Below are 14049 nucleotides of genomic sequence, written 5' to 3'. Positions count from 1 at the left end.
CCTCTTAAAATCCTTTTCTAATTCTACCTAGTAAAAATAATCTCTTTTCTAAATTAATTTGCTTTTTACTTTATTCATATTCTCTTTAGGGAATTTACTACATTCTTATGCTAAAAGCACTTGCATAGTATTATTTGTGTGTGTGTGTATGTATGTACCATACTTTAAGGCCTCAGGAGAGTAATTACATGATTATCTCCATAGAAGCATAAAAGGCCTCAAATTCAACAGCCATCCCTGATGATAAATAATAAATAAAACAATTCAAAATGATTGCTTGATATGATAAATGACATAAATAAATAGGCAGATAGATAGATGTATAGAAAAATGGCTTGAAATACCAAGTATAATTTGTGGGAGGGCATGAAAATTGGTATTACTGCTTAAGAAGACTATTTGATCCAGAAATTCCATTCCTAAATATAAGACCAACAGACATGGACAAAAATATGCCTAGGAGAAATATGCCTAATAGCCATAGACTGCAAGCCACACAGATGTCATCAAAAATAGAGTAATAGGAGTTCCCGTCACGGCTCAGTGGTTAACAAATCTGACTAGTGTCCATGAGGACGTGGGTTTGACCCCTGGCCTCACTCAGTGGGTTAAGGATCCGGCATTGCCATGAGCTGTGGTGTAGGTCACAGATGTGACTTGGATCTGGCTTTGCTGTGACTGTGGTGAAGGCCAGCAGCTGTACCTCCAATGCAACCCCTAGCCTGGAAAACTCCATATGCCGCAGGTGTGACCCTAAAAAAGCAAAGCAAAAAAAAAAAAAAAAATCGAGTGATAAATAATTTATGCTGGAGTTTCCGTCGTGGTGCAGTGGTTAATGACTCCAACTAGGAACCATGAGGTTGCGGGTTCGGTCCCTGCCATTGCTTAGTGGGTTAATGATCCAGCGTTGCCGTGAGCTGTGGTGTAGGTTGCAGACGCTGCTCAGATCCCGCATTGCTGTGGCTCTGGCATAGGTCAGGGGCTACAGCTCTGATTCGACCCCTAACCTGGGAACCTCCATATGCTGTGGGAGCGGCCCAAGAAATAGCAAAAAGACAAAAAAAAATTATGCTATATTCATATATCAAAGTGTTATGCAGAATAGAAGGAATAAAAACAAATGCTACTAACAATATAACTGTATTTCAAGAAGCTAATGTGGAATAGAGGAAGCTAAACATAAAAAGTTCATACTTAATGACTTGTTTACATAAAGTTAAAAAGTACGTGAAAGTTATCTGCTGTGATATCAGTTAGATTTGTGATTACAAAATTTAATGACTGGGAGGTGACAAGAGGGGGAGTTCCTGGGGGGCAGTCACTTTTCTAGAATTCTTTCTGTGTCATGTCACACAGGTATATTTACATTTTAAAAACTTATTAATTACTACTCTGACATCGGTGCATTTTACTCTGTGTATGTATATATGCTATACTTCAATTATATGTTCAGAATGAGTAATTATTGCAATGAATCAAAGTATATTGAATAAAATTAAAGAAGACTCCATGGGTGCATGAGTAATACTTAATAATTAAAAGGAGAAGAGAGCAAAATTGTACATACAGAAGAATGCAAGTGAATAAACTTAGAAGTGATGATAGAATATAAAAAATATTACAAACACCATGTAATAATTGATGCAGGCATGTAATTAGGACTCAGTTACAGACAGTTGTTGAAGTGCTTTTTTTTTTTTTTTTTTTTTTTTTTTTTTTTTTTTTTTTTGCTATTTCTTTGGGCTGCTCCCGCGGCATATGGAGGTTCCCAGGCTAGGGGTCGAATTGGAGCTGTAGCCACTGGCCTACACCACAGCCACAGCAACGCGGGATCTGAGCCGCGTCTACAACCTACACCACAGCTCATGGCAACGCTGGATCATTAACCCACTGAGCAAGGGCAGGGACCGAACCCGCAACCTCATGGTTCCTAGTCGGATTCGTTAACCACTGCGCCACCACGGGAACTCCTAAGTGTTTTTGTTTTATATTATTTTTCAGTGCAATGCCTGCCTTCCGGGACCTGAATAATAATCATGTGTGCCTGCTGGGCTGACTGGTTAGAGCCGCCAGACTCTTCACTATTATATGCATACATATGTATAGAAACACATATATAGTTTGTATATTTTGTGTGAATAGGTGAAAGTTATGTGTTTTTTTAAAGCAGTAGTGTCACCACGGCCGTGACAATGCCAGATCTGGGCAGCATGTGTGGCCTAAACAGCAGCTTGGTGCAACTCTGGATCCTTAACCCACTAAGGAAGGCCAGGGATCAAACCCACTAAGGAAGGCCAGGGATCAAACCCACATCCTCAGCAACAACATTACGTCCTGAACCCACTGAGCCCCAGTGGCAACTCCTCATTCCATTCTTGACCAAAGCTTCCTTTAAGTTGTTTATTATGGAAAATTATTACACAACTTAAAGGGAAAGGTGGGGGAAGTACTTAATTTATCTTCTGAAAAATTAAATAAAATACTTAACATGTTTAAATAAATATATGCACATAGTGTGTCTTATGAAATGGATGAATTAAAAGCAACATGAGTTTACTTATTCTCATATGAAGATTGCATGTGTAATTAAAAGTAGTGTAATTGAAGTTGCATATGAGTTTTGTTTTTCTCTGTATGGTTTTTTCTTCTGATCCCTTTGTAGTTTCAGTCATATTTGACCAGCAGCCTATTTTCATCACTTTTTCTGCCATGCCTGTTTAACTTGCCCTTATGTAGCATTTATTTTCATGGATGCCCCTATGCCTATGTGCCAGCAGGATGAAATATTAAGCCAAAAACTGTAAGCAGTGGGGGTATGATGCAGTACATACAGGCTTGGGTATCAGACCGATGGGCCTGGGTTCAAACAGTAGGACTCCCACTTATTCACTAAGAGACCATGTCCATAAAATAGTGCCAATTAAATTATTTTGGTCATTACCATTCCTAGAGCATAGCTCAAAAGAAATGGTTCATAAGTGCCTTGATGACCTGCTTCATGGGAAGCATTTATTTCTAATAAAGCAGTAATGTTAGCACTGGAGCACCTCTTGTTACCTGAAAAATATACTATAAAGAGATAGATGAAAACAGAAGGCAGAGAGCCTTAGCTGTCTTTTGTTCTGCTGTCACCTTGAATCAGAGGCTGGATTTGGGGGAATGCAGAAGATAAACACAAACAAGCAAAACAAAACAAAACCAAAAAACCCTGAGGAATTAAAACCCTTCTACTGCAGAGGAAAAGCTTGGGTTTAAAACACATCATTAACTATTTTTCAGCATCTTCTTATTTAGGAAGCCACATCTGTAGGAAAGAAAAGCAAAGATTGTCAGGCAGAAAATAAGTTGGGAGCAAGAAAGTCTTTTATCAAATAAAGAGTTTCCATAGCCACTTATTTTAAGATTTCATGAAATGTCACAGTTCAGATGAAACAAAGAATAAATGTGCCATTTTATTGGAGAGTTATTTTTTCATCTAATTTTCTCTTTGTCTTTTGAGGGGGGAAAAGCCCTCTCTCTCCTGCTAATAATAATAATAATAATGCAACTGGCATAAGCTTTATGAATCTTGTTCTACATTGGCATAGCACGCTGTTTGAAATTCACAGGCTTGAACAAGCCCATGAATGGCTATTCAACACCTCTGCTTTCTTCTTTTCTAGGTGCCTCCCATACTCCTTGACAAGCAGTTCTCTGAATTCACTCCAGACATTACACCCATCATTTTGGCAGCCCATACAAATAATTACGAGATAATAAAACTTTTAGTTCAGAAGGGTGTCTCGGTGCCCAGACCCCACGAGGTGCGCTGTAACTGCGTCGAATGTGTGTCCAGCTCAGACGTGGACAGCCTCCGCCACTCCCGCTCCAGACTCAACATCTACAAGGCCCTGGCCAGCCCCTCGCTCATCGCCTTGTCCAGCGAAGACCCTTTTCTCACGGCCTTTCAGCTAAGTTGGGAGCTCCAAGAACTGAGTAAGGTGGAAAATGAATTCAAGTCGGAGTATGAGGAGCTGTCACGACAGTGCAAACAGTTCGCGAAGGACCTGCTGGATCAGACGAGAAGTTCCCGAGAGCTGGAAATCATTCTCAATTACCGGGATGACAACAGTCTCATCGAAGAGCAAAGTGGAAATGATCTCGCGAGACTCAAATTGGCCATTAAGTACCGTCAAAAAGAGGTGAGTGTTGCCAGACTTTATCCATCAAAATGCCACGGAATTCAAATCGCAGCCAGAGAAATTGATACTCCAAAATTAGGTTTGAGTTTGAAAGCATTTTCTTTTTTTCTTGCAATGATTTTTATTTTTTCCATTACAGCTGGTCTACATACAGTGTTCTGTCCATTTTCTGCGGCACAGTCACACATACATGCATACATTCATTTTTCTCACATCATGCTCCACCACAAGTGACCAGACGTGGTTCCCAGTGCTTATAAGCAGGATCCCATTGCTTAACCATTCCAGAGGCTATAGTTTGCATCTATTAACCCCAATGAAAGCATTTTCTATTTAACTTTAAGTGAATAATATTCATTGTTTGCCAGATTGCCGATTAGGAAACACACGGAAGAGTGGCAGTGAGTGGTTTAACAATTGATGGGGTTTGGCATCTATGTTAAAATGTACACCTTTTCTGGGCTGTAATGGTAAAACACATGAATTTTAGAATCTCGGCACTAAGAGTTCTGGTTCTGCCATTTACAAATCTTGTTACTTTGGAGGGTCACACAAGATCTCATTGAACTTGTATTTTCTCATCTGCTTGAAGTACTTTATAATATGTGATTATATACGTATTGCTTTGTACACATAAAATATTTTCCTCAGATTTTTAGGAAGTGTAAAATGAGTGGATGGACGCATGTGAAGGCTCTTAGTAAATTAGAAGGTCTGAGACGAATAAAATACATTATTAGAAGTTATTAGTAAAGGAAAGCCTTTAGTCCAACAGCAGATGAAAGTACTAAAACTTCTCTCCTGGCTGGCTTAGTTTCTTGATTTGTCAGGAATGAGAAGTTAAAGAAGTTAATTGGAGAAGAGTAATACATTTTTTCATTAGATTTACATGGATTTGAATATTAAAGGCAATTCAGAACTATTACATTTATCATATAGCATAATTGTTTTTTTGTTTCCATCAGTCTTTGATTTTGAGTAAGTTCTCAAAAATCTGTTTACGTCTACATCCAGAAATACGGTTTTCTGTTCACTGGTGAATGATAGTGATTATTCTAGAACAAGTTGGAAGAAACTATATATGTAATATAAGATGAAAAAGAGAAAAAGAAATTTCTAAATAAAAATTGTATTCTTTTTTTTCTTAACTTGGCCCTAATTATCCCACATTAGCACTGGCTGCTTTAACTATTGCTACTTACTAAGTACTTAAGGTTGGATACTTTGAATTTGCTTACCAGGTACTTAAGGTCCCATCCTTGACGTTTTTTCTTGTAGTTTTTTGACCAATTGTCATGGAAGTCTGAAACTAATTGAAATGATCCTTTTGCTTAACAATGAAGGAAACAGCAACTTTTGGGCATTCCCTCTCATTCTAAAATCATATATACTAGTTTCAGCCATGTCAACACTATCAACTCATTTTTTTTAAGTTCTTGTGTTTAAAATTCAGGGTCTGGCTTTTTTTTAAAGGGACCAAAATAATTGTAATAGGCAGATAGAATAATTTTATGACAAATCTCATTTGATTTAAGATTTGAAATGCTAATTATGAAAATTAAAAGTAATTGCATGCAGTAGAACTCATCAGACATTAAATATACATTGTTGTCTGTTTTGTCCCTGAACCACTAAAAATGTTCATTCCTACTGAGCATTTCTTTCTTTGCTTAGGTTCTTTTGTATATTTTAGGAATATACAAAGTGAACTCCAACTTCAAAGCATATTGAATCAGAAGCCACAAATTGAGTCCTTAGATATGTCAGAAGCAAAGCTATAGAATGTGTTTGATAATTTCTAACACTTCTTTCAAGATGCCTATACTTTTTGCTCATACGAAGTTGTGGAAGTGGAGGGTGATAGAACCAAACAATGTAGCAAAACACATATAAAATGTAATGAAAAAAAGTGAGAACTAGTAATATCTTTTAGAAGATACATTAGGAGTTCCTGTCATTGCGCTGCGCAAACAGATCTGACTAGGAACCGTGAGGTTTTGGGTTTGATCCCTGGTCTCGCTCAGTGAGTTATAGATCTGGCATTGCTGTGGCTGTGGTGTAGGCCAGCAGCCGTAGCTCAGAGTAGACGACCCTTAGCCTGGGAACCTCTGTATGCCTCAGGTGCAGCCAAAAAACCCCACTACATTTGCATTTTCTCTTTTAATCTTCTGAGAGCACAATGGAGGAAAGAAAAATCAAAACAAAATTCTGACGGAGTTATTCTGGAGTACCTTTCATTCAGTATCAAAGAGCATATTTCCCTTGGGTTGATAATTCTTCCAAAGCAAAGTAACATTGATTTTACTTTCATATAAAGTCTTGGAGATTGTAGGTTGTGGTTTATGAAAAATATTCCTAAATTCCTGATTTCAAAATGTTTGATTTTCTAGTAAAATCTGTGTCTTAAATGAAATTGCTTTAGCATAAATGTCTTGCCTCATATCTTTGTAACCCCAGGTGTTCCTTGTTTCAGTCTCAACATGGTGGAGGTTTGTCTTTGGTCCGTCTCTTATGTTTTTGGAATGCCTTCCTATTCATTTTCACAGGACTGAGTCCTACTCACTTTTTAAAGCTCATCTTGGGTCTCCATTCTCCTAGGGAGACTCTGTGATGCAGCCTCCCTTCCATACAGTCCCTGGGATAAATGCCCTCACCATACACATTCTAGATCGCATCGTATTGCTCCATTTCACATTGCTTCTCTAGGCTGCGAATGCCAGGAGTGCATCTGTCTTGTTCACTAGTCAGACCTCAGTACTTGATAGAGAAAAGATGCTCAATATGAATTGATCTCAGCATGCTCACTATGAATGCACTTGAATTAAGCTGCAGAATCTTGTATATCTGAAAGGTTCCCTTCATGTTTCTTTTCCTGATCAATTTGCAGTGTTTAGGTTCATCAACTAATAGCAACCTTCCTGTGATTTCAGATATTAAACCAATTCCTGTTGCCAAGACTTGATTACAGATTTGTTCTGGTACCTTTCTAATATCCTCCAAAAAGAAAGGCCTGCGTTAACTGCATATCATAAATATTGTTTCAGGCACAGAAAGAAAGATTTTATTGTTTCTGTTAACAGTGGGCTAATGATGTTATAGTTGTGTTGATCATATACTGGTCTAGTTGTCAGCAATTTGAATCGATATGTGTGAGGAACTGGGGTAAGTTGTTGACACGGTTTAATGTACTTAAACCTCCAAACAATCCTATGAAATATGGACTTTCTTTTTCCCCGTGAGGAATCACATGGGAAAAAATTAATCTGCATCCTTATACTGGTAAATGTTGGGGCTTGAGGAGTTCCCATTGTGGCTCAGCAGAAAATAATCTGACTAGCATCCGTAAGGACACAGGTTCAATCCCTGGCCGCACTCAGTAGGTTAAGGATCTAGCATTGCCCTGAGCTGTGGTGTAGGTTGCAGATGCAGCTCGGATCCTATGTTGCTGTGGCTGTGGTATAGGCCAGTGGCTGTAGTTCCAATTAGACACCTAGCCTGGGAACCTCCATATGCCGCTAATGCGGCTCTAAAAAGACCCAAAAAAAAAAGTGTTGGAGCTTAGATATAAATTTGCACCTTAAATACAGAAATGTTACTGTAACCATCAGGCCACCATGCCTCCACCTAGATATCCATCCTGCTAAGCCTGTCATAAACCTGATCAACAGAGAACAGAGAAAGTTCCCTTGATCAAGGACAGAAGCCAGCACCCATCCTGCAGTTACTCATCAGAATGAATAGTGTCAAAGGAAGCAGGAAAAAAACAACAAAAGCACCCATGCCCTGAGAACTGATTCTCTTCCTGTGCTTTAGGTAAAGATGAGGCATGATTGAAGATACGTCTTAGACAAGGAACTTGTCCCTTGGCCCCTGGCATAGTTTTTGCAGTTGCAGAATTTATGGGAGTTAAAATTACTTTCATGCTGCCTTCCCTCTTGCCTAATATTTGGAAGCTCACTGAATGTGGATGAAGAGCTTGAGGCATTTCTTAAGCATTTTTATAGCAAAGACCTTACCTTGTTTCAGTTACACATGGTTGACAAAATTGTGAAATAACTAGTCCAAAAGCAGGGGAGCCTAGATGTTGAATAATAATGGACAGCAATGAAATACATTATTTTGTGTGAAAAGACTGCAATTCAATCTCTATATAGCTCTTCAAATTGAAGTGAAAAAAATAATCTCTCCATAGTCAACAGCATATGTTCTTTTCAGTTTACTTTTCCCTTTCATGAAGGCATGTTAACAGCTTTGCAACTTTAACTTGAGGCTTTGATTCTAATCTGGTTCTGTCTTAGAAATTAAGGGAGCTGATGAAGAGGAAGGCGAAAACTCAACACTTGGACAGCCCTGTACTCCTATTCGTTGATCCCATCTCAGAGCAGTGAGAGACATGTGAAGAGATGCATGTCAATCAGATGCCTTCAACAGCGGGATGAATTGTCTTGATTCCAAACATTCCAGAATCGCAGCTCTTTGAAGCTCTCTTTTATGTTGTTTGATGTATTCAAAACTCCTTGATGTGGAATCAAGAAACAAACCTACTGTCAGGAGGAATATCTAAGGGGTAAAATTCAGAGACAGGGGAGTCTCTCCTATGCAACTAGGGGGTTCCCTGGCTTGGAGAGGAGGAGAGAGAAAGGGGGAGGCCTCAGAAAAGTGCTGGGCAGTGGGGGAGTCCTGAAATCTTGAATGGACAGAAGCAAAGGAAATGTGTTTTCTTAGAACTGAGTAGGGCTGAGTTTATCTGTATTTCATAGGCGTTGTTTTGTTATTTTATAAACTCTCTATTGATAATGGTTCTTATGCCAGCATTTTTCTAATTCAAATTTCATTTGAAAAGAAGCAATACATGACAGCATTAATTCAAACTTGCTACTGTACAAATTTCACGTTAAAAACAAATGAAAAATACCACTCATGTCCTATAGCTACCTGAAATCTACACAGGAGGCTCTGTCTGGAGATCCATAGTCAGATGCCGTTTTGTGTCTCTGGTAGTGGTTGAGGGAAAGAAAGCATCTATATGTCTATGTCTTTTATTTTGCAACTGCCAACCCTCAAAGATGTACCATTGTGCATCTCCCCCAAGAAGAAAAAATCACAAGAAGAAAAAAAAAATCACAGCAAAATCAGTAACAGCGTTGCTTCCTAGCTCTTCATCAGGACATGGGGTATGTTGGTGTGCAGTGAGTGGCTTTCTCCTTAGAGACGGTGGATTCTGGTGGTGGGTCAGCAGCCATGCAAGAGCTTTGCCTTTGGTACACAGGGGCAAGAGCAGACACTGGTTAACCGTTAGTTGTCTGTTGATCTTTCGTTTTCTTCTTTTTTTTCCCACTCTCCTTTAAATATGAGACATCTAAAACAAACCTTGAGTACTTTCCATGTCTGGTAAATTCCATCAGAGTATGGATGATTTGGAAGGAAACAAATATCTCATACCATGAAGATACTGTCTCATGAACATCAAATAACTGTTAGGGAGAAATAGAAAAGAAAGTACATCTGGGAGAAAAATGAGAAAAGGCACTGATAGGGGGTTCCCATCCATACCTGAGATTTTTCTGCTGAGGTAACTTTGAGAGTCATCCATACAAGTTAATACGCTAATGCCTTTACTGTGGTTTGCTTTATTTAATTAACACATAATGAGTTACTTGAATTCAATGTATTATTATTTACTGCGTTTCTTTTTTTCCTCTCTTCTCTGTTTGAACTGTTTTGAAAACATTCGTGTTTTTCAGATCTCTTCTTAAACACCACTTTCTCTGGGAAGCCTTCCCTTAACCTCTTCCTAACTCAGTTAGCACTTTCTCTTGCTATGGCAACAACACTGCTTTATTGCAAGCGCTGGTTTTGCTTCTTATTTGTTTTCACGTTTTGTTTCTCCAACTGAGGACCTGGCCATTTGCTTACCGCCTCCAATCCATTGCCCACAGCACTACTAAATGTTCTTGTTTTGTTTTTGCATTTTTAGGAAAAGTACATCTAGGGCGGAGATTGGCAGGTATAGCACGGAGAGTCCATTATTTTAGAGGACCCTTAGGTTTGGTGGTAATAAGCCTAAGCACGTGTGCTCTCTGCAAAGCATTGCCTTGTCCATCTCTCACTCGTGTGAGGTCCAGACATCACAGTGCACTTGATATGGGTTCTGCCTAAATTGTCCGCTTCATCTTGTACCATCACCATTCAGAGTTTATGTTTTAGTCAAGTGGAAACTCTCGTCATACAGTTGTACTATTTTTCTCCGTTGGGCCTTTATACCCAAGAGTCTCTTGACACAGAAAGACCTCTCCCCTGTTTCTCTCTGCTCACCTATTGTAATACGTTTCTCTTGGATCATAGCAGAATCTTGTGGGAGGTTTTTTTCCGCACTACTCTGCTGCTTCTGTCCAGCCCTCGGGACAGAACACAGGACAGATACACCAAAACTGCTGGAAGTGTGGTGGCATTTACTTTTAACCACCCCGATGATTCTAACATGCAGTCAAGGTGGAGTGAGTACTACTTGAAATGATCTGTCAAGGCTTAACTCATGAATTAAAACGTCTTCAGAGTCCCTTGACTTTTTCAAGTAGAGAAGACAGTGATTGTCAAACATGACCGATCAGCAGAACCACTGGGGCAGCTTTTAGAAATAACTGTCTCGCAGAAACCTACCTCCAGCAAGTCCTTGCGCGTGTGGCACAGCACAGAGGTTCTCTCGTGTTCTTCCCATCTCCCCCTCACACCGCCGCCCCCCCTGCCATTTCTGTATCTCGTTATGGTTGCCCAGACCCATACTCTCTACTTGGTAACAGGATCCTTGGAGCTTTCGTTTTTTATTCCCTCTCTCTGCAATGTTAGACCCAGGAGTTTGGTAGGGGGAAAAAATCCTATTTTAAAAGGGGAAGTAGACCCAAGGAAGTGAAAACATGGAGGGGAAGAGGTCGTACCTTAACAGTCCCCTGTCATGTGGTAGAGAAATAAAAACTTTCCACCTGAGTATGCAAACCGTAGACATACCGTCCAGGTAAACGTCTGGCCATCTCAGAACTATGGGAAAGACGTCTTTTTGTTGGTATCAAGTCACTCATCTCTGTGTGGTTGAAATAAAATATTGCATGGAACACATGAAGCCTATGAAATGGATATAATTCTTTTTTTCTGCTCCTAGCCAGGTATGTGATGTTGGACAAATTATCCTTTGAGTTTTTTGTCCTTTCACCTTTAAAATAGGAAAATCCTGCCTACTTCCTAGGTCAGTTGTTAAGATGAAGCATAATAATGCAGATCCAGAGCCTGGCATACTCCCTGACATATTTGTCCATCAAAGAGTAGCTATCTATTATATTTAGTTGTTACTGTTATTATCATTGTTTTTGTTTATTCTCTCATAGACCCTCAGTATAAAAGGCTAAATGGATGCAGCAAAATGATGTACACCATTCTGTTGTATACTTGTCAGCAGAAAAGGGTTGGCTTCATTATTCAATGTTTTAATATTTGTAATGAATATTTACCTAGGTTTCCTGGGATGCACTGCACTTTTGAATATCAAAAATAGGTTTGTCCTTCTTATAGTCTATTCATATAATCAGTATGCTAAACTAATTCTTTGAAAACATACATTCTTATCAAGACTGTATAATGTATAAATTTTATCTCTGACCCTAGGGTGGTCCATGCTCTAATTCTTCCATTATATGCTTTCAAAGTAACTTAGACTATGAACCACACTCTTGGGTTCCAAGTTGTCCTTCTGCCTTGCATTATAAACTATATTTTAGGCATTGATTATACTTTAAACCTGACTGCTACATGCTACCCATCACAATCAGGAACTGTTATCACAGCAGGGCTCATCGGAAATGCTGGGCATATGGTAGGGTTTTAATACATGAGGCTACATGAAATGATGTAAATAATTAAGAAACTTGTAAAAGGGATGAAAAACTGCATTTCTTGAGCTTATTTTCCTCTTCTGGAAAAGCATACTCGAGAGCATGCTCCTCGACTGCTTTCTGGGCCCTGGCTCTCTGTCCCCCTGTGCGTGCAGACACCTGCTGTTGCTAGGAAAAGGCAACACGGCTCAAGGCTCGCTAATGCCGCAGCCCAGCTCCCTCCCGGGCACCAAACATTTCAGCGCCTGCCCCTGTATCATGGATGAAGCAAATGCCTGTTCAGGGCTTGTCAGCCTGGCTGACAGAACTATGACAGGTCATTAGGCATTTAATTTAACACTAGGTTTTTAGAGCTTGGAATTCAATCCCCATGAGTTTCCTTAGAGCTAATTAATGACATGAAACCACTTTTTCCTAATTTATATCTGAAAGTGACTGTTTTTATTTCTTCCACAATTAAATGCGAAATTGTACATGTCTACGATGTTGTATACCTTCATCCTTTCAAACTGCACTGATTGGCATGTGGTACATTTATATCTTCCAAAACATAAAATAGCAAATTTCAAGTTAGATATAAAACGTAGCTTGGATTTGATACTGCTTTAATTCATACAAAACGGAAACAACTAAGGAATTTATTTTTAGAGTTCCCATTGCGGCTCAGTGGATTAAGAACCTGACATAGTATCCATGAGGATGCGAGTTGGATCTCTGGCCTTGCTCAGTAGGTTAAGGACTCGGCATTGTCGCAAGTTGCAGCATAGATCACAGATCTGGCTCGGATCCAGTATTGCAGTGGCTGTGGTGTAGGCCCCTTGCCTGGAAACTTCCATATGCTGCAGGTGGGGCCATAAAAAAACAAAAAAAAAGGAATTTATTTTCAAAGAGGTATATACACTTCTGTTCACCTAACAAAAGCACTTTATGTCTTTAGGACAAGCAACCTCTTCCAGTGTAGCATTCATTTGCTGTAAACATAAACTAAAAACATTAGGTTAATTATAATATATTTGAAAAATCTCACTGCGTGTTAGACACCTTCTCTTGGCTCTCCAATGAATTACTCTTCTGTACAAAACAAGTACTTCTGACTCCACAACGACTGATGAGCAAGAACAGCAATAAGATCGGCTCTTTTCCATTATTCAGATCCCACCATTTAGTTTGTCAGTAATAAAGAACCACTTCTTTTGTTTCTTTTGCACAAAGTTCACACTGAACTTTGGAGGGTTACTTTTGTGGAGGGTCGTAATTTAAAGTCTTACATTTTCTCTGTCACCCATCGGGAAACAAAATTAAGAATTACCACTTTTTGAAATTATGAATTTAACAGCTTATCCCAACCCACATATTTCCTGGGAAATACAAAAACCCAATAGGTGGTCTTTGAGAACTTTATGAAACAGAAACATTATTGTTCTCTAGAAAAGTGGATGGTTTTGAGATACACTATAAACTCCTGCTGGAGATCTCCTTATAAACCATGCAAATGAGAGGGAACTATTAAACTTATCCTCACTCTCATTTTTCTTCCACCACATGAGGCACATTCATGATTTTTCTAAATAAAGGCCAGTTACTTTTTGTTCCAATTCTTGGAAACAGAAACATACAGTAAATGTCTCTAGGGTGTATAATGCCTGTGCTGTAATTTGGTGATTCGTGATTCTGAAGCTGTGTGTTTACACATCACTTCTAGGGAATACAGAACTGGGAAAACAGTCCTGGAGGATTCTATTTGTATTCTTTGTATCACACTCCATTCCCTTTTTCCCTTCAGCTTTCAGGAGCTCTCAGTGGCCAGCTCTCTGCTGCCATAGAAAAGTGCAAAGACGTTTTTCCTCTATGCTTTTCTCTTTACCTTCATCTGCCCAGTTGTAAGCTCCCGGCATGTTGCAAAGTCTGCTTTTCCTTCTTCTAAAACACTACGTGGGTTTTCAGGGCTGGGCGCTATTGTTGCTTTTCTCCATGGCATCCTCTAA

At 39.2% G+C, this 14049-nt stretch overlaps 1 protein-coding gene across 25 annotated transcripts in view; it reads left to right on the top strand.

Moving 5' to 3' along the window:
- The window catches only part of TRPC4 (transient receptor potential cation channel subfamily C member 4), a 219838-nt gene that overhangs the window by 88055 nt on the left and 117734 nt on the right, over nt 1-14049 (top strand). For all 25 annotated transcript variants that reach the window (XM_084981060.1, XM_084981064.1, XM_084981056.1 and 22 more), the window contains 1 exon segment: nt 3663-4181. In XM_084981060.1, coding sequence (XP_084837186.1) covers nt 3988-4181 — 194 coding nt within the window. In that variant the 5' untranslated portion in view covers nt 3663-3987.

This window comes from Sus scrofa, chromosome 11, assembly GCF_054392235.1.
Source record: "Sus scrofa isolate SSC_HxYL_T2T_F1_AM1 chromosome 11, Sscrofa_HxYL_maternal_Yorkshire_Landrace_v2.0, whole genome shotgun sequence".
Taxonomy (NCBI): domain Eukaryota; kingdom Metazoa; phylum Chordata; class Mammalia; order Artiodactyla; family Suidae; genus Sus; species Sus scrofa.
The sequence above is the reverse complement of the archived record's forward strand: the minus strand, read 5'-3'. Positions and strand labels throughout refer to the sequence as shown.